We start from the raw sequence: 24,596 nt of genomic DNA on the forward strand, positions 1-24,596 counted from the left end.
GACTGAAATCATAAAATCTTTTATTTTTCTATGTAGTCGGAAGGAGAGAAGTACAGAAGAAACCAACTAAACTGGACTGCTTCACAGGGAAGGAGCCCATAAATTTTGAGCAGTCCTCAGGGGGCCATAGCCAAAAACAGGTTGAGTGACTGGAATACAAGCTCATTTTTAGATTGATTGGTTAGGGTCCTCCAAGGGTTTGTACTTGGATCTCTTTAAAATCTGAATCATGGTTTCGGTAAGAGTACTGAATGTATTAGATCCAAATTTTTTGATGATACAATTCCAAATGGGAAAACAGCTATGAGGAAGTTGTTAGGAGATTGTAAAGTGATATTGATGGGGTAAGTGTGTTGGCAATACATGATAAATGGAATATTATTTGAAAAGTTCAAAATTATTTATTTTGGGAAACGTCGGAAGGAAGATTTCTTTTATAGAAAAGGACGTAGCTAGCAGAGTGGTGCAACTAGTAGACTTGCTGCCTCACAGCTCCACAGACCCAGGGTCTATCCTGCCCTCTAGTGCTGATTCTGTGCAGATTTCATCTTCTCCCTGTGGCTGCACAGGTGCTCTGGGGGTTTTCGTTTCCTCCCACATCCCAAACTCTTGCAGATGGAAGGCCCTGTTTTATAACTCTTTTGGTAATCAGAGGGATGTGGCTGTCCTTGTTACAATATCTGCGCTGCATTTAATTATTTGCTTTGATAATGTGACTTCTTGTCTCGAATGGGACCTTCAAAGGTGAAGAGTACTGCCCATGGAGCCAAGGCCGAATGCATGAAATTTTGTTACAGATTTCTTTGACTTGGAATGCATTCCCACCTCTCTCTCTTCAATGAAGAACTTGTATGAAAAGTCAAGGCCAAAGGCATTGACCTCCTTGGAGATGAGAAAGGTATTGAAGTAGATTCCATAATAAAATGTGGTTTGTAATGTGAGCAGACAGTAGTAGAAAGCTGGACAAAGGCAACGGAGTTTCAAGACAATGAGATCTGGGAAGAAATGGGGTTGAATAGAGCATTAGATTTGATTTTGGTATGAGTTTCTTGTGATTCACTTGCAGCATCATGCAGGCAGTCCTAGACAATGCCATTCCTTACTTGCATGTTCGAGAGGCTTTTGGCAAGAAGATTGGAGAGTTTCAGGTGAGGTTCTGCAAGAATCCTTAATGTAATTGGATATGATCATTTAAAATAAAATCACTTTACCCTTTTCAATTAATTGGGACAGGTCTTGCACTTGGAAGACGAGCAACATCCTTTTGACCTTGAGTGATAAAGTGCTGCCAATTAGTAAAGCTGATGTTGAACTATTCCAAGTGATAAAGCAATGGCCTGGAGAGCAGAGATGGCATTATGAAGAAAATCTGTTTTGAAGAGCTGCAAGAATCAGTGATAGAGTTCTCTATCAGGAAAACAGGCCATTTAGCTCAATTTATCTCTGCTGACCACGCTAGCCCCAATTTTTATGCATTTGGGCCATATCTCTTTCAGCCTTTCCTTTCCATGCACCTGTCTAAATGCCTTTTAACCATCACAAATTGTTCTTGATTCTACCACCTCTAGCAGTTTGTTCCATATACCAACCACCTGTGTAAAAAAAAAAAATTACCTTTTTAAATCTTTCTCCTTTCAGAACTATGCCCTCTATAGTTTTAAATTCACCTAATCTGAGGGGGTGTGGGGAAGGCTACCTATCTATGCCCCTCATGATTTTATAAATCTCTGTAAGGACCCCCTTAACCTGTACTCCAGGAAGAAATGTCCCAACATATCCAACCTCTCCTTCATAATTCAAGGCCTCGAGTTCTGGAAACATTCTTGTGAATTTTTTCTGCACCTTCCCAGTTTAACTATATCTTTCCTGTAGCTTGGTGATTAAAACTGATCCAAGTGTGGTCTCACCAACATCTTGTACAGTTGTAATGTGATATCCTTGCTCCTGTACTCAATACAGACTGATGAAGGCAAACACACTGTCATTGGGTTCCTCTTCAGTGGAGAAATTATAATGGTAGGAATGGAGCTTAGTAAGAGATGTTATGGTGTAATGAATTTGCTGTTTAACTATTTGCATCTTATCTCTTCATTATCAAATCTTTTTAAAATCTACTCTTTGAGCAAGCTTTTGCTTAGTTTATGCAACATTTCTTGGTGTTCATTTCCAACTGGTAAAGTTCCTGTGAAACACCTGGGGGTGCTCAACTAAAGAAGCACAATGTAAATATTCTCCAGGGGTAATAATTCCAAAATGGGCCCTTAATTTCAGTTAAGATCCTGGAGTATGTTTAAAAGGCAAACCTAACATTTGAATACTGACCATTGTTTGTTTAATATCGAGAGCTCTTTTCTTTGTATTGCTGTGTCAGCTGGAACTCAGCTTCCCTCAATTCTTCCTATGGTAGAATTGTGTTGAATTGCCCTGAGATTACCTCTTCAATTTGATTATTTCTAATCTGTATTTTGTGACTCTCACTCTTTGTTCTATTGCAGCTTTTACAAGGCAAGATGGCTGACATGTATACACGTCTGAGTGCATGCAGACAGTATGTGTACAATGTGGCAAGAGCCTGTGACGTGGGCCACATGAGTGCAAAGGTGAGGGTGTGGAGAGCTGTAGAACCTGTCTTTCAGTTCTGTTTTATATGCAACATTGCCCTCAATAAAAACATGGCAGATCAACCTTTCTAAATAATTTGCACAAATTCTTTTCTTTTTAATATTTTATTTAAAACTTCTCTGTACATGTAATTAATAAACAATTAACATAGAATAATAGATATTTAAATTTAAGAAGGTTGCAATCATTACATGATGGTTATAATCCCTCCCTTTCCTCTCCCTGCATTCGCCCCCCCTTAACCCCCCACCCCCAAAGAAGTTTATATATAAGAAAAATATAATATATAGTAATATAAAAGAAATTTGCACTAATTCTTGATAACAGACTAATCCCAGACTAATCTTTTGATGGTTTCCTGAGCTATTGTTTGTGGAGATTTTAAACAGTTTTAATCTCATTTCCATGAGGTGTGCCGTAAAATCATCTTGAATTCCGTTCTAATTAGCTTTCATTTTGGAGTCTGATCCACTGGAAGGTTGATGAGGGGACATCATAATGGTGATTGTCTCTTTTTTAAATTCAGATATATTGTGGGAAGGCAATGGACAATTTTTTTGGATCGAACAATGCCATATCAGATCTGGGATTGCTTTATGCTGATGTGTTGACCAGAATTTATTGACACCTGTTTCAACCCAAATCAACACTTCTAACATTGTGTTCTCTATACTTATTGAATGACTACACTCCTCCACATCTTCCACCTACCATTATGTCTAATGATCTTGACATTAGGCATTACAATTTATTACAACAAAGAGAAAAAACACTATTTAAGGGCTGGATAAAAAACCCAAGTAGTATGCTTTTTTTTAGTAAAAATACAATGCTGGGGAAACAGCAAGTCAAATAGAATACTTTATACAGGTCTCTTCTTTGGCTTGGCTTCGCGGACGAAGATTTATGGAGGGATAATGTCCACGTCAGCTGCAGGCTCGTTTGTGGCTGACAAGTCCGATGCGGGACAGGCAGACACAGTTGCAGCGGTTGCAAGGGAAAATTGGTTGGTTGGGGCTGGGTGTTGGGTTTTTCCTTCTTTGTCTTTTGTCAGTGAGGTGGGCTCTGCGGTCTTCTTCAAAGGAGGTTGCTGCCTGCCGAACTGTGAGGCGCCAAGATGCACGGTTTGAGGCGATATCAGCCCACTGGCAGTGGTCAATGTGGCAGGCACCAAGAGATTTCTTTAGGCAGTCCTTGTACCTCTTCTTTGGTGCACCTCTGTCTCGGTGGCCAGTGGAGAGCTCGCTATATAACACGATCTTGGGAAGGCGATGGTCCTCCATTCTGGAGACGTGACCTACCCAACGCAGTTGAATCTTCAGCAGCGTGGATTCGATGCTGTCGGCCTCTGCCATTTCGAGTACTTCGATGTTGGTGATGAAGTCGCTCCAATGAATGTTGAGGATGGAGCGGAGACAACACTGGTGGAAGCGTTCTAGGAACCGTAGGTGATGCCGGTAGAGGACCCATTATTCGACTTTATACAGGTACAGCAAAGACAAAGATACATAACCAGCATTTCAGGCTGCAGACTTTACTAGTTTAGAAAATGCCAGGTTAGGTGAGACAAGAACTGGATGGAGGACCTGAGTTCGTTGTGAAAGGAGAAACGTTTATTGGGAACATTAGGGGAACTTCCTTGCATAGAGCTTGGTGAGGGTGTGCCAGCTAAAGTGGTGAATGTGGTCTTGATTTTGACATCAGAAAAAATTTGGATAGGTACGTAGATGGAAGGGATATGGAGGGCTGTTGTCTAGGTGATGATCAATAGAACTAGGTAGAATAATAAAAACACAAAGCTGGAGAAACTCAGCGGGTCAAGCAGTGTTCTTTATATAGCAAAGATAAAAATACCTTTGTTGAATAAAGTACACTGGGCCCTTCATCTTATGGGGAAAATGTGGGCAGGTGTCCAAACAAAAGAGGGGTGGTCACAAGGTGGAGAAGGTGACAGGTGGAGAAGAGAGCAAAGATCAAGGGGAGGAGGGATGGCTAGATGAAGGGAGAGAGGAGAACTAGGAAGGGAAATGGGGAGGGGGAAGAAAAGAGCAGGTTAGCAGAAACAGGAAAAGTTGATGTTGATGCTACTTAGCTGAAGAGTCCCCAGATGGAAAATCAGGTGGTGTTCCTCCAATTTATAGGTGGTCTTGGTGGGACAGTATGGTCAGACATGTGGGTGTGGGAGTGTGACACAAGTGAAATGGTTACCCACTGGGAGATCCCTGTCACTGGTGTGGACAGAGCGAAGGTGCTCAGTGAAGCGATCTCTCAATTTGTGCTCAGTCTCTCTGAAGGCCACAAAGGGAGTACTGGATGCAGTAAATCAGTCCTGCAAAGACACAAGGGAAGTGTTGCTTCACTTGAAAGGCCAATTTGGGGCCCGGGAGGAGGTGTTGGCACAGGAAAAAGTGCCAGGGGGCCAGTTTACTGTTTTACTAGTTAGAATAATAGTTCAGCACAGACGAGATGGGGCAAAGCGCCTGTTTCTCTGTTGTAGAGTTCTACGATAAGGTTACAGAATAGGAGGTAGTATAGCCCATTGTGCCTGAGCAATTGTTGCTGTCCCTGTATCTTTCATTATTAATCCAGGTTTTTGATGATGGTGTCCCTTTCTGCCCCTGGGTGTGAAAGCTTTTCAGGTTGACAAGCTCTCCAAGAGAAGTTAGGACAAATTTCTTATGTACTCTTGATATCTTTAAATTGAAGTCTACTTAGAAAGCTTTCCAAAAAGCATAGGAAATAGTTTTTAAAAGCCTTTCATTCATAATGGCAGCAGAAAAATCAGCTGTAGATGGGTGCTGATATGTGAAGCAGCACTTCTAAATGTTCACATCTTTTATCGAGAATAATAGTGGGTCTTTTTCACTTTGCAGATGAAATCTTGCAGACTGTTCTGCTTTCATTGTTTCTCACACCAGACATATATTTATCTTTATGCTTCTCACCAACTCGTTCTTTGTTGCTTCCTTTCCATGGTCTCCAGGCAAGGAAGTAAAAATGTAATACTGTGTAGGGGAGTGTTGTGTACAGGAAATTATGATTGGTAGTTATAATTATCCACTCAGCATTTCTCCAGATTGCTTGAGGAACAGGATTGGTTTTTAACATGTTTACCCTTCTAATTTCTTCATGTTCATGTCATCTTGGTCAATGCTTCAAAAATCAACACTTAAGTTGATTCTCTGACCACTGTCACAATGCTTGATGTAAGAAAATTGGCTATTATTTTTCCAACGTGACAATTATGCCAGCACTTCAAAACCATTATTGATTGTAAAATGCTTTAATGATGTCTCAAGGTCTTGAAAAGTGTCACAGCCACTCCTTGGTTGAGAAAAGGGATGCCTTCATGGAAATCATTTTATTAAATGCAGTTTTGTAAATGGGAAAGGCTGACTAAAATATATCATGGGTATTTTAAATTTAATTTTTGACAGCACAGTAACAGGCCATTTCAGCCCACAAGTCATGCCACCCAATTTACACCCAATTAACCTACACACCCCTGACACGTTTCGAACAGTGGAAAGAAACTGGAACCCCCACAGACATGAGGAGGTGGCTTTCTATTTCTCAAAGCAAAAAATGGATTTGTAAATTGAAGACTCACTCCCCAGTGGTGGTGGTATCACATAAATTGAACTTTCAGAGTAATAAACGCAAGTGCTTTGTTTCTTCGCACTGTTTAAACTGAGAAAGATACATTAAGTTTGGTCGGGACAATGAGGCAGCATTGAATAAGACTGGAGACCTCCAGTGTCTCCAGATGTAGGATCTCATTTAAATCTGCTTCCTTCTGCAGGATTGTGCAGGTGTAATTCTTTATGCTGCAGAGACAGCTACCAAAGTCGCCCTGGATGGAATTCAGTGTCTGGGTGAGTGCTCTTTAAATGCTAAATCTCTGTGGGGGAGAAACCATCGCAATAGTAAAGCTAGTACAACGCCTAACATTTTATCCGGGATTCCAAACACTGGCACTTATTTTGGTAGATGACATTACACGCAAGTAACATTAATTTTCCGTAATAAATTATCTGTTTTCAGAGGGAGACATCCCCCCCCCACCCCCACCAAGTCCCCTTTGTCCCCGCCCCACTCATACCTTTGGTAGAAAGGTGACTCTCAGCCCCCAGCACCCAGTGGGAGAGAACCAGGGGGCAGCTGGCTCAATGCAGGAGCCATGGCTGTCTTCCTTACCCATAATTCCCCCATGCAACTGGAACCACTCTGGTGCTGGCAGAGTGGTTCCAGCTGCGTGGGGGTTTATGGGTAACGAAGACAACCATTGCTCCCACATTGAGCTGTAACCATGATTCAGTGTGGCACTCACTGCAGCAGCATTACTGCACCTCTGCTGCTGCGTCAGGAGTTAGATGTGGCGGGGGGGGGGGGTGGGCGCGTGACAGATGGTGTTGTTCTGCTGAGGAATGCCTGAGGACCAGCCCAACAAGCTGGTGGAACACCTGAAAGCCACTGGTGCTCGGCTCCAACGCCCCAATGGCCTGGTCCTCCTTCAGTTCTGCACCTCGTGTCTGGCCTTCGATGCCAGTTGGCTGCCGGTTCCAAGCAGCTAACGCTGGCTGCCTTTTTGGCTGAGCTCCCAAGCCACCCTGTCGCCTCCTGTTCAGCACCACCAACCCCCCCCCCATCCCACCACACTCAACCTGTCTTAGGGCGCAAAATAGTCTGGGGGACGGGTTGACAGACGGACAGCCGGGAGTGATGGACGGCCAGGGGGTGGGTGGCGGAGACTTGGAGCGAGGCTTTTGCTTAAAGGGATCAAAATAATTCCAAATTCCAGAAGATTCCAAACCATGGCAGGGGTCTGGTCACAATGATACCTTAAAAGGTTAGGCACCTATAGTTATCTGGAATACTGCCAATTGAAATGCAGTTTAGAAGTTGCAGAGCTGAGATCATTAGATTTTTCTTAAGGGATATTGAACCTTTTGGAGTAAGTGGCTAATTTGCAAAGTGATCAATGTAGCGGCTACAACAACACAGAAAACACACCACTGAACTTGGTGGGGGTTCCAGTAGAACTGTTTATTTGAATTTCACGTGCGCCCCTTTAAGGTCAACGGGAGATCCATCCCACACAGCGGTGACATCATCATGTGGCCCGGGGCACGAGCTGTGGCCTAATCCACGAGGCAGTAAGTAAGCCTTGATGGCGCCATCTTCTGCAGCTGCCCCTGCCAGCGCGGCGGTATAAACGTGCCAGCTCGCTCACAGAGATGTGCCCCGCCACACCGCAATGATTCTTCAGTACCAGTTTAATTCTGTTTTGAATTCTTAATTTTAGTTTTGTTGTTGATATTCTCTGGTATACCCAATCAATGTGTTGAAAGAGTATAATATTGATTGAACGGGACCACATTTGAAGTCTTGGGATTGTGTCGTTAAACTACTAACTGATTATTTTAAACTCTAACTTGTATGAAATGTGCAAATGTTAATAAACTGAATTTTAGGGGTCAAAGAATGAAAATAATATGGGATCTTCATAAAAGCATGCTTGTTTTAATAAAGCAACTGCTGGCCATTGCAATCAATTAAATGCTTTTCTAGTCTACAGCACAGAGCAGTTAAGCCTCTAGGTAAGAACAAATGGCATGTTTCCCAGAGTAATATAGAACATAGAAACAAGATGAGCCATTTAGCTTTCAAAGATTGCTTCAGCATTCAGTATGATCATTGCTGGTCAACCTTGTACCATATTCCCACACTCTCCCTATGCATTGGAAAATGTATCTCACTCCTTAAATATATTCGACAACATGTCCTCTCTGGTAATGAATTCTGGAAGTTCAACACCCCCGAGAGAAGCATTTTTTCTTCATCAGAGTTTAAAATTTATTGCCCCCAAATCCAGAGTCTGTGACAGCTGGCTATGGAGCCTTCCTTTACCTGTTTCTCCAGTGGCCAGGGGAAACTGCCTCACTGCATCTGGCCTGTCAGTTTCCCACTAGATCCCTCTCACTCTTTAAGACAATTGAATCCAAATCTAGTTGACTTGATTTTGAGGGAATTGGGCAGAATTTAATAATATTCTAAGCGTTTTTTTTTACAAGTTCCCAAACTGCCTCAGCAGAACATGAACTTTGTCTCTCTTAGTTACTAGTACAGACCTCCAGATTTCTATAAACCACTGCACCCTGAGGTATTATGGTATGGCCCTACTTTCAGAATGGTTTTAATTGTCTTGCCTTGCGAGCTGATGGAGTATTTGGGGAAACTGGGTCTCACCAAGAGCATTGTGAAACTATCAGAACCTATTGAATATGGGCATTGCTATTTGGGTCTAATGTAGTGATTAATCCACTTATCCTTGGGTTTGCAGGTGGCAATGGCTACATCAATGATTACCCCATGGGTCGCTTTCTACGGGATGCTAAGTTGTATGAAATAGGAGCCGGAACCAGTGAAGTCAGGAGGCTGATCATTGCCAGAGCATTCAATGATTTTTACAGATAGTCCTGTCTCCCAGCATCCCTCAGAGACCAAGCTTGGCCACTTGTCTCCTCCATCCAGAAACCAGTCCTGCATTGTGGAAATATCTCGTATTAACTTCGTAAGGCATGTACTTTTTTTGTGAAGTGCCTTGGTATCTATTAGGACATTCTTAAATCCTAGAGAAATAACAGCTGCAAAGCAAAATCCTGAATGTTGTGCTTTGATAAAAAGTGAAATAATCTGCTAAAGTATCAGAAAGAATATTACTGTAACAGCAAAGAATCCTCTATTATCAACGTGGCATCATCATTCAGGTCTGTTGATCAGTCTACTCGTTAGTGTTTTATTACTTAGAATTAAAAAAAAACAAATGGCATATAAAAATACCTTCCCAGTGCTAGTTATTTAAATAGGAGGTTTGCATTATAATGGAGTTCTACAGCACAGATATATCCGATGTAAAGCTGCAACTATTGGCACCATGTTACTGTATACTCATTCTGTATTTTCTTCTGTGATTGTACATGTAAGTGTTCATTTGGTACAGCTGGGGAGAACTATGAGGCTAATTACTGGTAGGTTAACTTTCTCACATGGTCATTGAAATGCAAACTGTCCCAGTCAGCAGTCTATCAATCAAAATAATAACTTCTAATCGACCTCACGTAATGTTACTCACAGTAAACCAGAAGAAGCACTCGACAAAGTTGTATTATTGCAGCATCTTGCCTTATTTTACTGTAGTGAGAAAAGGGTCTTGCCTTTTAAAGGTGCATCATCTGCACAACCTGAGGGCTCTTGAATTTAATTTATTGTGTGAGAAAATCTGGAGGATCAGAGCTCCTAAGTTTTCAACTTAAATTTTTTTTAATTTAAATTTAATTTAGACTAACTGCACGGTAACGGACCATTTCGGCCCACTAGTCTGTACCGCCCATTTTACAGCTCATTTAACCTACACTCCCAGTACATTTTGAATGGTGGAAGGAAACCAGAGCCCCCATGGAAAACCCACACAGACACGGGGGGAATGTACAATTCGAAATCCACTCTGGTCCCGATCACTGGTGCTGTAAAGGTGTTGTGCTAATTGCTACGCCAACCGTGCCACCCTTATGAGCAGAAAAGATCAGTCTTAAATGCTGAATTTATATTTGGGATTATGAAGTGTGAAGTCCCATTTGAAATTGTTTTAAATGTAGGTGTTACTTGGACAGTAGCTTTCTTGGGCTATATGCTATATAAAGCTGACCTGAACTCGTAGTATTACTTCATTATCAAAGGTAACTCCTGTTCTGATCTGCGTTCACTATTTTCTGCAGCTTCTTCTCCTAATGAGCACAGCAGAGCCCATCCCACGATGCAAATATGCTTTTGATGGTACACCTGTATAAGTTGTTGAAGGAAAAGGGGAACATGCCAAACCTCATTGTTGTTCTAAGTACTGGTAAATAGGTGTTGGTGTGCTTTTTTGACCATTGTCAACATGACCAGGTCAGGTCATTGCAGATGTATATTCCTAAGAAATTAGATCTATCTATTCCATCCACTTCAGCAATGTTAATGTGGACAGTGGTGAGTTCTATGCCCCCTCTCATGAAGTCAGTAAACATCTCCTTCTGATGTTGAGAGAGGTTATCTTGGCTCTGTCTTTATTCTGACCTAATTGTTTTCTACCTGGCTGTTTTTGGAAAATGAGCAAATAATCAGAAATATCTCTTCCAGAACATTAGAAGTGAACTTGTTTATGAGCAAAGTATGGGAGGAAAATTATGGGAGGAAACATTGGGATGAAGAAAGCTTTTAGTGAGGGTTCTTACACCAGGTTACATCTGAAGATCATGCTGTACTAGTAGTACCCTGACTCCTGGGATTTGGTCTTCGTTAATGACCTAGAAATGATGGGCATTTGGAAATGAATTTGAAGATACCAAAATCAGTGCAATGTTAAGACAATAGAAGGTTGCAGATAAATTCAGAGGTTGAGTTGTGCCAGGTGAGTGGACTAAAGTCTGATATTGCACTTAACTCCAATAAATATGTTTTATTACATACTGGAAGACTCAGCACCATACACATCATTGTAAGGAGCATAAAATAGTTAGGAGAAAAAGTTGTTGGTATTTTTCTGAACAGGTCACAATGTTTAAGACTCATCTAGAGAACCTATTGAAGGCAGTAATAAATGAATTTATATTAGAAGAATTACATACAAGGAAATAATTTTGACCTCTATAAGATGCTGGTCATTCAGACTCATTTAGGACAAAATTATATAGTGCTGTATTTAATTTTAGCCCCCAGTTGGGAAATAGGGTTGATGATATGGTAACTATAGCAAAAGGTAAGTCAGGTTGAGAAAGATTCCTAGCTTAAGACATTGGCTTTTAATGTGCCATCCCAACCATCTGAGAAAAAGAGTTTGAAGACTGAGATTTCTAAACTAAGTCTATTAAAGCAGCACTGATATTTCCTCTCCCAAACACTTCTGAGACATGGACTACTTACACAGGAAGCTCAGAATACAAGAGAGTTGCCATCCATGATATCTTTGCAAAATCCTCCAAACTGACTGACAGGAAAAATGAATGCCCTCTTCCAAATCTACATTCCCATTGTTGGGTCCCAAATTACAAAAGCTCAGTGCAATTAGCAGAAGGAGTGTGTCACCTCCCAGACTGCCCACCCCTTCAAGCACCTTCTGAAGGTCCTTGTCAGCCACCTCAGAACCCACAGTAGTGGGTGGAAAAAAGTCACCTTTGATTCTGAGTTGAAGTGATTCATATTAGAGCAGCATCGCTGGACACAGCCGAAAAGGTTGCACGTCAGAAATCTGAAGAAAATTGCACATCAGAAATCTGAATCAAAAATGGAAAACAATATATGCTGGAACCACTCAAAGTCAGGCAGCATCTGTGGTGTGAGAAACAAGAATAAAAATTTCAGATCAAAGACTTTTCAAACAGTTTTAGATTCCTTGCCATGATACTCCAGCTGTCATCAGCTGTTGTAATGAGGGGTGGAGAGCTGTAATGACAGTGCTTTAGTGGTCCACTTGGTCTTTTCACACCTATCAATTTTTTTGTTCTCACAAATGCATGTCAGTGAAGACAGATTTTTCTGAGAGAAATTCAGAGCTGACTTATCTGCTACAGGATTAAACAACTGGTCAGAGGTCAAGAACAAAATAACAATCTTGAAAGGTGCTCAACTAACCCTTCAAATTTGATAACTCTTAGGAAGAAAGCGTAAACGATGATAAATAAATCTGGTTGTAAGGTCAGGAACTTGCCAATAAGCTCTCTGCTGCAGAATGTAGAATAGGACAACACAGGGACAGGCCTTTGAGGCCTTGATATTTGCACTGAACATGACGCCCAAATTAAACTAAATCTATTCTGGTTTCATGTGGGGGTTTTTTCCCTCCATTCCCGAATTATTCATGCATTTAAAAGCCTCTCAAATGCTATATCATATCTGTTTCTCCCACAATCTCTAACAGCCTGTTCCAGGCAGCTAATATCTGAAATGCTTGGGTCTTGACCTATCTCAGTTAAGCAGATTTTACAGATATTCAGAATTTTTTTCCGAAGCAGCCCAGTCACATCAGAATACTTGTATCAGCTGTCATCGAGCCACTTCATCTCCCCACGAAGTCGCCGATCCCCAACACCTCCCCACCGCCATTCCCAATCCCGCCTGGGAGCCAAGGTCCCTGCTCCTGACGGGCAGCCTGAGGTCTCACCTCACCTGTAAGGTGGTATGTGGGTGGAAAGAAAAAGTTTGAAAACCACTGTTTTAATCATTCCAAATTGATTCGTTAAGTGCACAGTTTCATAACTCCAAAGAAAATGGGCCAATGACAATTTTTCTCAAGCAAAATATTTCAGTAACAATTGGGTTTAGAGCAGTGATTCTCAACCTTCCCTTCCCACTCACATACCACCTTAAGCAATCCCTTACTAATCACAGAACACTTATGGCATAGGGAAAACTTAAAGTGGTATGAGTGGAAAGTAAAAGGTTGGAAACCACTGCTCTAAGCCTTTCCTGTGCATGCACCTATCCAAGTGTACTTTGAATGTATCCACCTCTACCATTTCCTTTGGCAATTCATTCCAAATACCTTTCACCCTCTGTGTGAAAAGATTGATGCAGAAACATTTGTGCAACCTATGGGGTGGGGGGGAAAGAAAATCTGCAGAAAGTCAGCACATGGAGTAGCATCAGTGGGAGAAATGTGAGTAGAAAAGGATGGAACCATGAGGGGGAGGAGGAGGAATCTGGCCAGGAGTGTGGGGAGAGGGAAGAGTGAAAGTGGACTAGAATAAGAGAGAGGGGTCTCGTCACCTGAAATTGGAAAATTCTATGTTCATACCAGAGGGCAGTAGACTGCCCAGGTGGAATATAAAATGTTGCTCCTTCAGTTTATGTGGGGCCTCACTCTGGCAGAAAAGGTCAAGGAATTATAAATTCGTGTGGAAGTGGGAAGAGGGGTTGAAATAGCATTAGGTATGGCCTCTACATTGGTGAGGCAATGCAGACTTGGAGTATCTGCACTCTGACCACAGTGGCCATCCTGAGCTCCTGGTTGCATTCCTTTACAACTCCCCTTCTCAGTTTCAAACCTCCTTCCAAAGAAGAAGAATATTTAAATACAAACCAGGGCTCTGGGGCTGCACTCTTGTCTCTGAGTCAGAAGATTGCGGGTTAAAATCCTACTCTAGTAGAGAATGAGCATGTAATCTAGCTTGACATTTCAGTAAAACAGTGAGGGAATGTTCCACTGTTGGAGGTGGTGTCTTTGGGATGAGACATAAAATCAAAGTACTGAGTGCTTTACTAGTCACACACAAAATACTTCGCATCATGATGTATTCTCCTCTGTGTACTGTTCCAATATTCTTTCCCTCAAACAACATTAGTGAATCTGATGATCTGGTAATCTATCTCATTGCTTTTTTTTGTGTGTGGGACCTTGTGTACAAAGGTAGCTGCAGCATTTTCCACACTGTTGGCTTAATTTCACTAGGAGCATTTTAAAGCAGGGATACCATACAAGTTTGAATAAATTGCTTGAAAGAGTAATAGATTAAATTTAACACAATTAAAAACATAATTGGATAAATAAATGTGGGAAATGTATTTGTGGAATTCCATTGAAAGGCAGGGAAAGTTGAGTAGCTGTTTCAAAGTCCAGTGCAGTACAATGGGCTGAATGGCCTGTGTATTCCAATATTAATCTCAATGCAGGTCACAACACTGAAATGATTTTACAGGCCTGGATTGCCCCATGGATGTAAAAGGCATTTTCTGCTCCTACCAAGCAAACAAATTACATATGACTCTGTTTGGTATTCCAAAAAAGTGAGCCATGCTGGAAAATGACTATCTGCCCCTTCCTTATGGGCAAACTTCACCAATGAAGAATCGTCTGCAATAATCCTTTGTTATGATCACAGTGAGTATTGGTCTGGAATATGCCCTTTCCTATCCATAGGCTTCTTTCTGCTGGACGAATCAAACAACTATCAAGAGCTAATCATATATCCTGCAAAGAGCAAAAAAACAACCTGCTAGAGGAACTCAACCGGTCGAGTAGCATCAGTAGGAGAAAAATAATTGTCAACATTATTGATCAAAATCCTTCATCAGGACATCTCAATGACGGGTTCTCGTCTGAAACATCGCTGATACCTTTTCAACCACTGATTCTGTTCAACCCACTGAGTTCCTTCTGCAGATAGATTTTTATTTTGCTCTGGATTCCAGGAGTTGGGGGCCTGACTATAGGGAAATGTTGATCAGGGCAGGACATTTTTCTTGAAAGTCATAGATATATAGAAGTCGGTAAGTTTTTTCCATTGATGGAGGAAGACATGGCCTCAAGATTCAGGGTAGTAGATTTAGGATGGAAATAAGGAGGAACTGTTTTTCCCAGAGGGTGCTGCATCTGTGGAATTTACTGCCCATTGAATCAGTGGATGCTACTTCAGTAACTATATTTAAGACAGAGTTGGATAGATTTTTACATAATCAGGGAATTAAGGCAGGTAGGTAGGATGGCCTACACCTGTTTCTATTTTTTATGTTCCTTGGAGCACAGGAGGATGATGGGTGAATCATAGAGGTGGACAAAATCATGAGGAATCGATCTGTTGAAATCAGAGTCTTTTGTCCAGAATAGGGGAATCGATAATCAGAGGCCATATTTTTAGAGTGATGGGGAGGAGATTTAGCAGGAACCCAAGGGGTAACTTCCACAGAGGGTGGTTAGTGGGCTGCCGTAGGAGTGGTTAAGGGAGGTACTATTGCAAAATGTAAGAAAAAATGGACAGATAGCTTTAGAGGGATATGAGCAGATGTGATAAGTGTGGGTGGGACATTTTGGTCGATGTCGGTAAATTGGGCTGAAGGGCTTGTTTCTACACTGTGTAACTCTATTTGAGCATCTGCAGTCTCTTGTGGAGCACAGAGAGAACAGATCTGACTTTTGTCAACTACAATTCTGTACCATTTGCAATTGAGATCCTGCTTAGTGTCAAAACTTGAGATAGTTATGTCAGATCAGGTTACGTGTTGCAAAAGCACATCTGGAATCTCAAATCTGCATAATGTTAATCTGGATTTCCATCACATCCAATGCAAATCACAATCCTGACATCTTTCAATCACCCCAGGGTCTCAAATAAGCTACAACTAATTCCAAACTGATATAATTCTTGATGAATACAGTTCCAACATAGCCAGAGCAGTATTTTCCCAAGCACTTGAAAGATATTCATCAACCTTTTTTGTATCCTTCTGGTGAATCTGAGGAAATGTTGCAATGTTCATTATCAAACTCTGTCAGAGGCTCAGTATTATAGCTGGAGATGTTATTTAAAAGAGTGAAATGTAATCTTTGCTCTCAGTACCTATTATAGATAAAATAAATTGTATGTCTCAATCAGATTCCAACCTAGCTACACTTGGAATTATCGCTTCCTTCAACATGAATTTTGATTGCTGTTCTCATTAAAAACTTGCCGCAGAAGGAAAACATAGGCATTCAGTATTCTATAACCTCACACACAAGAACCTCAGCAGCATTGGTTAGAATATATGTTATTTACGTAGAGGATATGGTTAGTGTTTTAGTAGTCCTCGGTATGTGCGTCCACATATATGTTATAGTCCATGCAATAGAGAATCCCTTGCCATTGGACCAAGACTTCACTTTACTGTCAGTTTAGTAGCTGTAAATCAACAGCCACCCCATGTCATAATAAATCTTGTGCATGCATCTTCCACTCTTCATCTTACTGTAGCAAGTCATCCTCAATTTCAGGGCATTGAATATGCAGATGATTCTGTGTTCCAAGAAAGGTGGATTGAATTACTTAATTTTTTCTGGTTCTTGCTCTCACACACTGAAAATTCTGTATTGAACTCTGTAACCCTTACTTGGTCTCCATCCTGTAAGAAGTTCCCATATGTACATTGTTCTTTGTGAAATCTATCTGAATCTCTCAATTAACTTGCAACCTGGAATAAAAATGTAGTAAGAGCAAAGTCATCGGCATTTTCGGGCCTGAGCCCTTCTTCAGAAGTGCCTCATCTACACTTACTCCCCTGTCTCCTCAACACTCCTGATGAAGGGCTCAGGGCCAAAATCTTGACTGCCTTTTACTGCCTTCCATGGCTGCTCCATGACTTGCTGACTTTCTCCAGTACTTTTGTGTACTGTACATCTGCAGTTTTTCTTATTTACCTTGTAAAGGATCTGACTGTCTCTTCCGTTTAAAAAAAAAATTAAAAATGTTTCACTGCCTTTGGGGGGAAAAAATGTTTAAAATACTTCCTCCAAGAGATCAGATTAATCTTTCATGGGCAATCACTTATTTGAAACAATGATGCCCCCCCCCCCCCCCCCACAGTTTTCATTCCATTCACAAAAAAAACTTCTTGCATCCATCCTGTCAAATGCTTCAGGTAGTCTGACACATTTCAGTCATGCCCTCTCACTCTTTTGAACTTCGGCAGATACAAGCCTAATCTTATTGCAGAAATTCATCTGGTAAACCTTCACCTGCAATGCAATAGCATCTTTCCTTAAATACACAGTACTCCAGAAGTGCTCACCAATACCCTGTGTGACTGAAAGGTAATCCTGCTTTTGTACTCAATTTCCCGAGCAAGGAATGATAGCATTCTGTTTGCTTCCCTGATTACCTAGTTACTAGCCATGAATCATGCATTTAGGAAGCACACCCCTCTCCATCTCAGAGCTGTGAAATCTCTCACTGTTTGGATAACATTTTTTTTAATATAATCCTATCAAAAAGGACAATTTCATAATCTCCCCATTTGCCAAATCTTTGTTCAGTTATTAACCTACCTATATCCAAAGTGGCTTTGATTTGTCTTCTTTACTGCATGCTTTCCTTCGTGCCATTAGCAAATGTAGTGATTATACCTTTGATGCCTTCATGCATCTAAATTTGTAAAATGCTGAGATTCCACCTCCACTCACTGCCTTTTGCAACTCAAGTCAGCCTGAAGAAAACTGAGGTCCTCCATCAGCCAGCTCCCCACCATGACTACCAGCCCCCCCCCCCCCACATCTCCATCGGGCACACAAAACTCAAAACGGTCAACCAGTTTACGCATCTCGGCTGCACCATTTCATCGGATGCAAGGATCGACAACGAGATAGACAACAGACTCGCCAAGGCAAATAGCGCCTTTGGAAGACTACACAAAAGAGTCTGGAAAAACAACCAACTGAAAAACCTCAAAGATTAGCGTATACAGAGCCGTTGTCATATCCACACTCCTGTTTGGCTCCGAATCATGGGTCCTCTACCGGCATCACCTACGGCTCCTAGAAACCTTCATTGGAGCGACTTCATCTCCAATATCGAAGTACTCGAGATGGCTAAATATTGTAGTTCTCCCTTAGCTGGAGTATGTTATTTCTTCAAGGAATTCCAATAAATTACTGAACCTGATTTCCATTTCACAAAACCATGGTGACTTTGCTTGATTATCCTTAAGTTTTCAAATGGGCCTCTTATATAATGCCTTCAATAATAGTTTCTAACATTTTCTTTTCGACAGACGTTACAATAACTATTTTGAGCTTTGCTGTCATTGGAGTTTGTAAGGATGAGAATTTGATAGAAAGAAGCAGATATGCTAAGAGCCGGGAGGTTGTTCAGATTGGCAGGTGAGACTAGAACTGAGCAACATAGTTTCAGGATTTGGGTGTGTCAATTTATGACACAGATAAGTGGGAAATGCTTTTCCCAAAGAGTAGTGAATATATGGAATTCTCTGCCCAACGAAGCAGTAGAGGCCTGCTCATTAAATGTATGCAGGAAATAGAATTTGAAGAATAGGTGAATTAAGTTTTATGGAGCTATGATATTGAATGGTGGTGCAAGCTCAACGGTCCAGGTGGCCTATTCCTGCTTCGGTTTCTTTTGATTTCATTCCCTTTATGAATGGAAGGGTTACAGTTGGCATTTTCCAATCAAGCAGAAGGTTTCCTGAATTAGAATTTTGGAAATTTATAACTAACTTTCCATCCACTTTTAAGACCCTGGGATGAAGTCCATCAGACCCAAAGATATGTCAAACTGCAGCTCCTGCAATTTCCTCACTGCTCCCTCTCTGGCCGTTGTCATTTTCCTGAGTCCCCTCTCTCTTTCAAATCCTCACTTACAGCCATTTTCAGGATATTATTTCCATGCTCACTTCTGAAGACCAGTGCAAAATACACATTGAATCACCTGCCTTGGTTTCCTTTAATGCCCCACACTTACTTACTTTCTGAAGAACTCTGGCTCAGTTAATTATTTTCATCTTTAAATATCTGAAGACTCATTATATCTATTTTCACATTTCTAGTCAGCTTTGCCTCATAGTCTTATTAATCCTTTAGTCATTCTTTGCAGTTTTTATATTTCAATCAAGATTCATCACTCATTTTTCCATTATTTCGCATATGAACCATCATTTTCTAATTGGATTCCAGCTTGTAACAAGGAAGCAATGTGCAATATCAAAATTACCTGAAGTATTTGATTAAGTTCTGGGCAGTAACTCCAAATGGGCTATTGATAATATATAAACCTATTCTAAACTCCTAGATTGGATTGTAGCCTACTTATTAATGCACATTCATCTAGCTATGAATCAGCAGGCATAAATCATCCAAACCCCTTGGTTATACTGATACCTTGCTTGGAGCTCATGATGCAATCTCAGGAATGAGACCAGTAATTGACTTGGTGTTGAACGGTGTCTTCTACAGCTTTTTATGCACAGAGAGAGATGGGACTGACAATGCTGCTGTAATGGGAGCCTAGTGTTAACTCTGTTCTTCCTAGTACAGGACACTCCTGTGCCTGGCACTTGGATCTCTCCCATGGCTCAATGTGAACAGGCTGATGTTAGGCAGGCTGACTGAGCTCAGAGCTGGACTGTGGAGCTCCGGGCTGCACCTCGCTCAGCCCTGTTGAGCATGACCATTGTTGGGGTCTGGTGTTGATGGATTGCTTCGATCCAATAGTTTCCTCATTACCACCTCTGGCCACTCACCATTGAGATGTGAGACTCTAGGCTTTCACTAGCCCATTGGAACCTGTTGTCTTTCCCCTTCTTTATTTGGTGGCACAAATCTCCCCTCAGCCTAGAATGTTAGAGCCTTCAAGTTTCAGAGGAGCTCTCCTGGAGCCAGCACTTCAAGGGAACTGTGAAGAAGGCACACTAACTCCTCTACTTTCTCAGGAATCTGAGGAGATTTGGCATGTTGTTGAATACTCATTCGAACTTTTAGAGGTGCTCTGTGGATTAATTGCAACACAGCCTTGTTGGGCAATTTGATTGCTCAGGAACGCAGAAGGCTCCAGAAGGTAACAAACTTAGCCAGGTTGATCACAAGTACTGGCCTGTCATCCATTGAATGCATCTATGTGAGGTTCTGCCTCAAGAAAGCAGCCGACATCATAAAAGACCCTATTAACATGGCCACAACCTATTTTCGCAGAAGGTACAGAAGTCTGTAGAGCAGCACCTTAAGGCTCAAGAACAGTTTCAGGCGCACAGGCTCTTGAGCTTCCCCTTGTTGCAATCATCAGGGACTGCTCTGACACCACAAAAGGACTACCCGCACCATTGCTCACTTTGTTTGCGATGGCTAACTGAATATTAACTATCTTTTTCTTTGCATTTATTGCCTCTTTTTAATTCAATTAAGTATTTTATTATAGTTGTATTTTAGATGTTCTTAGTTGTTTATTTTTACACAAAATACCTATTCAGCTGCAGCAAGTAAGAATGTCGGTGCACATGTACATTGAACAAATGTATATGACAAGAAACTTACTATTTATCAGATTTCTCTGTGGTTACAAGCTCAGTGGTGGTGCCTGGCTCCTGCACTCTGCAGTTGAAGGGAAGGGGAAGACCGCAGCTTCTAACAGGAAGGGATAACTCAGAGCCTCACAAGTGAGTGGCCAGACTGCTTGCCACCAGCTTTCACAGGCAGTCCCACACAAAAAAAAAGCACCAGCTGTTTTCTTACACTGTTGTAATTGTGAACATTTATTATTTATTATTTCTTCCCATACAATAATTTAATGCAAACTATTGGAGTTGGTTTTCTTATCATTACCTATTTGGCTGGAACAAGTAAGAATTTTTTTGGCATTTAAACATTGTACTTACCTATCTGACCAAGTAATCCACAACCCCTCGCTTTATTTCTCCTTCTTATCAGCCCAGGTTCTCGCACTCACACCTCCTTTATTCCAAAGCCTCCTCCCCCTGGCTCCCTGTTACCCCTTTCCCCTAGCAATCTCCTGGGCGAAGTGGAGATTCCGGATGAAAATGAAAACAGCAAGGGATGCCCGAAAGCTGTAGCAGGTGCTAAATGCCATAACCTGTTACAAAACAAAATCCGGTGAAGTTGCAGATGGCAAAGCTTCTCTCACAGAGGACACAACACCTTCTACATCTGATTTGATGACAGTAACAGCAAAGAACCACCCCTCCGCACCCCCATGTCCCCTGATGATCCCTTCCTGTCCATATGAGAATGAGGTGAGTGCTGCCTTCAGGAGAGTGAATCCAAGGAAAGCATCTAGCCTGGATGGAGAACCTGGCCGAATATTAATAATCAGTGCTGACCAACTTACCAAAGATTTCACTGATATCTTCAACATCTCACTCCAGCAGGGTGTGGTACCCACCTGTTTCAAATAAGTGACAATCATACTTGTGCCCAAGAAGAGTTTAGTAACCTGCCTTAACAACTATCGAACAGTAGCACTTGCATCAACATGATGAAGTGTTGAGGTGGTTACATGATGGATTAGTGGCTGGTTAAGGAAAACCAGCCCTCCACAGAGAAAGTTTAAAAAAAGGTAGTAAATCAAGGCATAGAAGTAAAACATAAAAAGGTTGCAAGATAAAAAGTATAAGAAGAACCTGAGGATGGCTCCAAAGAAGGAATAGACTGCAACAGCAAGCAAAGAAGAGATGAAGAAATCAGCAGAAAATAAAGGGGAAGGCCTTACTGGAGTCTGTGAACAGGGAGCTCTCCTGAAGAGGATGGCCCAAACTGCAAAGCCGGTAACTCAGCGGCGGTGTCCCCCGGGGCGGTCTGGAACATTGGCTTGCGGAGCCTGAAAAAGATGCCAGCGTGCATATGCGTGGTACGCCTACTAAAAAGGACGGCAAAGGGAACGGACGCTGACAGCAAGACGCTGACCCTGTAATGGGAGAAACTGCGGAGAAGGCAATGATAGAAGCAAGATCAACACAGAGCCAAGAAATGGAACAAGAGAAAGAAGATCATGCAAAAGATAAAGACATACAAGGTAAAAAAAACAGACATAGATGGTAGATAAGGAATACTTTGACAGTAAAATAAAGATTCTAATGGAAACAATAATGGCTGAGTTCAGTACTATTAAAAAAAAATGCAAAAAAACTGATGTAAAAATACAAAGAATGGAGAATGCTATGGCAGAAATGAGAAAACAAAGTGATGAAGTGGAAGACAGAGTGATAGGTGTGGAAATGGAGGCGAATGAGTTAAGAGAAAAGTTTGAAGATAGAAATAAAGAGATTAAGAAGACACATGACTTAATAGCCCAAAAATTGACATTTTAGAGAATTTTAGCAGACATAATAATATAAAAATAGTGGGCCTGAAAGAAGTTGAAGAAGGGGCAGATATAAAAGGATTTATAAAAAGATGGATCCCACAGATCTTGGGAGTAAAAGAACTCCAAGAAGAAATTGAAAGAGCATTGGCGCCAAAGCCGCAGCCATTGCAGAAACTGTGATCCATACTAATAAAACTACCTCGATACACAAGAGAGAAAATATTGGAATTGGGAAGAAAAAGAGTGAAAGAAAATAAGGAACCACTGGAGTACAATGTGGAAAAAAAAAATTTTTTTATCCAGATATAAGCTTCAAACTTTTAAAGAAACAAAAGGAGTTTAATTTAACAAAAACTGCACTATGGAAAAAAGGTTAAACTTTGTGCTACGGCATCCAACAGTGTTGAATATATTCATCCCTGATGGGAAAAATAGACTGTTTCAGATGCAGAAGAAGCTCGTCACTTTGCAGACCAATTGGCAATAAGCAACAAAAAGAGGAGTAAAGAAAATAATAAAAGGACTGTTAAGGTAATGTATATAAATAAGTTTGAATGTTAATAGTTTGAGTACAGACATTTAAGAAAAAAGAGGTTTTAAAAAAAGGCTTCGTTATATTTTTAAGAATATAACAATATTCTGGGGGAACGCTGGGGATGGGGGAGGATGGGCAAGGGCATCTCAGTAAAGGGGGAATTTAATTTGTTTTCTTTAATAGTATTCTTTGATTTTCTTATGGTTTTTGTTATTTTCCTACTAGTTGTATCATAGCGTATAATAAAGAGTAATTTTAGATGAAGGGAGATAGAGGGGTTGAAAAGGTGAAAATGGATGGGTAAAATGAATACATTGAACTATATCACTATTAATATTAATGGAATTCACAATCAAATAAAGAGAAATAAGTAACTGACTACTTAAAAAGGAGAAAATGGATATAGCATTTATACAAGAAACTGAGTTAACTGAGTTAGAACATTTCAAACTGAAGAGAGACTGGGTAGGTCAAGTAGTGCCATCATCGTACAATTCAAAAGCCAGGGGAGTTACTATATTAGTTAATAAGAATCTGCCAATTAAGATAAAGAAAGCAATAACAGACCCAGCGGGTAGATATGAATTGATGATGTGCCAGATTTATTCACAATCTTGGAACTTGTTGAACATTTATGCACCTAATGAAGATGATCAGGAATTCATGCAGGTCATTTTTTAAAAGATGGCAAATACACATTTTACTAGGGGGAGACTTTAATTTTAACCATGACCCATCAATAGATAAAACCTGGAAGACTATTATAAAAATATAAAGCAGCTAAATTTACATTGAACTCAATGCATGATATGAAGATGATTGATATATGGAGAAAACAACATCTAAAAGAAAGAGATTATTCATATTATTCAAACAACATACACCTATTCTAGGATTGATGTGTTCTTGTTGTCAGCTCAGATTCAAGGGAGAGTTTGTCAGACCACTCATCCTTGTTATTGATAATTGCCTTAGAGCAGGGGTGTCAAACTCAAATTCACGGAAGGCCAAAATTAAAAACTTGGACTAAGTCGAGGGCCGAACTAAATACTTATTGAAAATTTTCAACAACATCTGCATGTTTTCTCTTCTTTTAACATATGTAATGTTAAACTTTAGGATATAACTTTAGGAGGATAATGTTACAGGTCAGGAGTAGGTAGCTCAAGTTCACCCTTTGCTTGACCTGAGGGAAACCTATTTGGTCCCTGTGGAGATGTAGTCAGCATTCACAGGCTGTGTCCATTTTGGCCTGCATCAGGACTCAGCATTTCCTGCTCACTCCTCAGGTTCTAGGCCTCTATTCACCCTCGACTCACCATCCCTCTACCTGACCAGTCCTTTACCCAACCTCTACTCACCCCTCACTCCACTCGCTCTGCCTCTACCCACCCCATCCTATACACGCCCCTCTACTGCCTCTCCCCTCAACCTGTTCCTCCCTCTACCTGTCTCTCACTCTCTAATCACCCCTCCCCTACTCGCCCTGCCCCTCCCCTTCTATCTCTTCCCTATCCACCCCTCCTTCTACTCATCCCTCCCTCTAACTGCCCCTCGCACCACCATAACTTCCCCTGCCCATTACTCCTCACCTACACCCTCTGCCCACACCTGCTTACCCACCCACTCAGGCCCAGCGCGCTGCCGATCAGCCTTTGCGGACAGCCACCATCTCTCTTCACGTGCAGGGCCGAACAAGCCGTCCCTGGTGTCCGCGCGGGTGCAAGCGCTGAAGGCCGTGGCGACCGGGAGAAGTGTGCTCGCGCTGTGGAAGGGCCGTCCGGTGCCAGTCACGCGGGGCTCACGCTGCCCGGGGGCCGTGC

The 24,596-nt window shown here is 41.4% G+C and overlaps 1 protein-coding gene and 1 long non-coding RNA gene across 2 annotated transcripts in view; one reads left to right on the forward strand and one right to left on the reverse strand.

Moving 5' to 3' along the window:
* Positions 1–10,707, forward strand: part of ivd (isovaleryl-CoA dehydrogenase) — a 43,252-nt gene extending 32,545 nt beyond the window's left edge. Inside the window, exons 9-12 of the mRNA XM_069917175.1 lie at positions 1,067–1,148; positions 2,496–2,600; positions 6,425–6,497; positions 8,966–10,707. Of these exons, the coding sequence (XP_069773276.1) occupies positions 1,067–1,148; positions 2,496–2,600; positions 6,425–6,497; positions 8,966–9,099 (394 nt within the window). The 3' untranslated portion in view covers positions 9,100–10,707. The remainder of the gene's footprint in view (positions 1–1,066; positions 1,149–2,495; positions 2,601–6,424; positions 6,498–8,965) is intronic.
* LOC138753781 (uncharacterized) overlaps positions 1–24,596 on the reverse strand; it is a 56,148-nt gene that overhangs the window by 24,652 nt on the left and 6,900 nt on the right. The window contains exon 2 of the long non-coding RNA XR_011351428.1: positions 1,212–1,337. This is a non-coding gene — a long non-coding RNA (uncharacterized lncRNA). The remainder of the gene's footprint in view (positions 1–1,211; positions 1,338–24,596) is intronic.

This window comes from Narcine bancroftii, chromosome 2 (assembly GCF_036971445.1).
Source record: "Narcine bancroftii isolate sNarBan1 chromosome 2, sNarBan1.hap1, whole genome shotgun sequence".
Lineage (NCBI taxonomy): Eukaryota > Metazoa > Chordata > Chondrichthyes > Torpediniformes > Narcinidae > Narcine > Narcine bancroftii.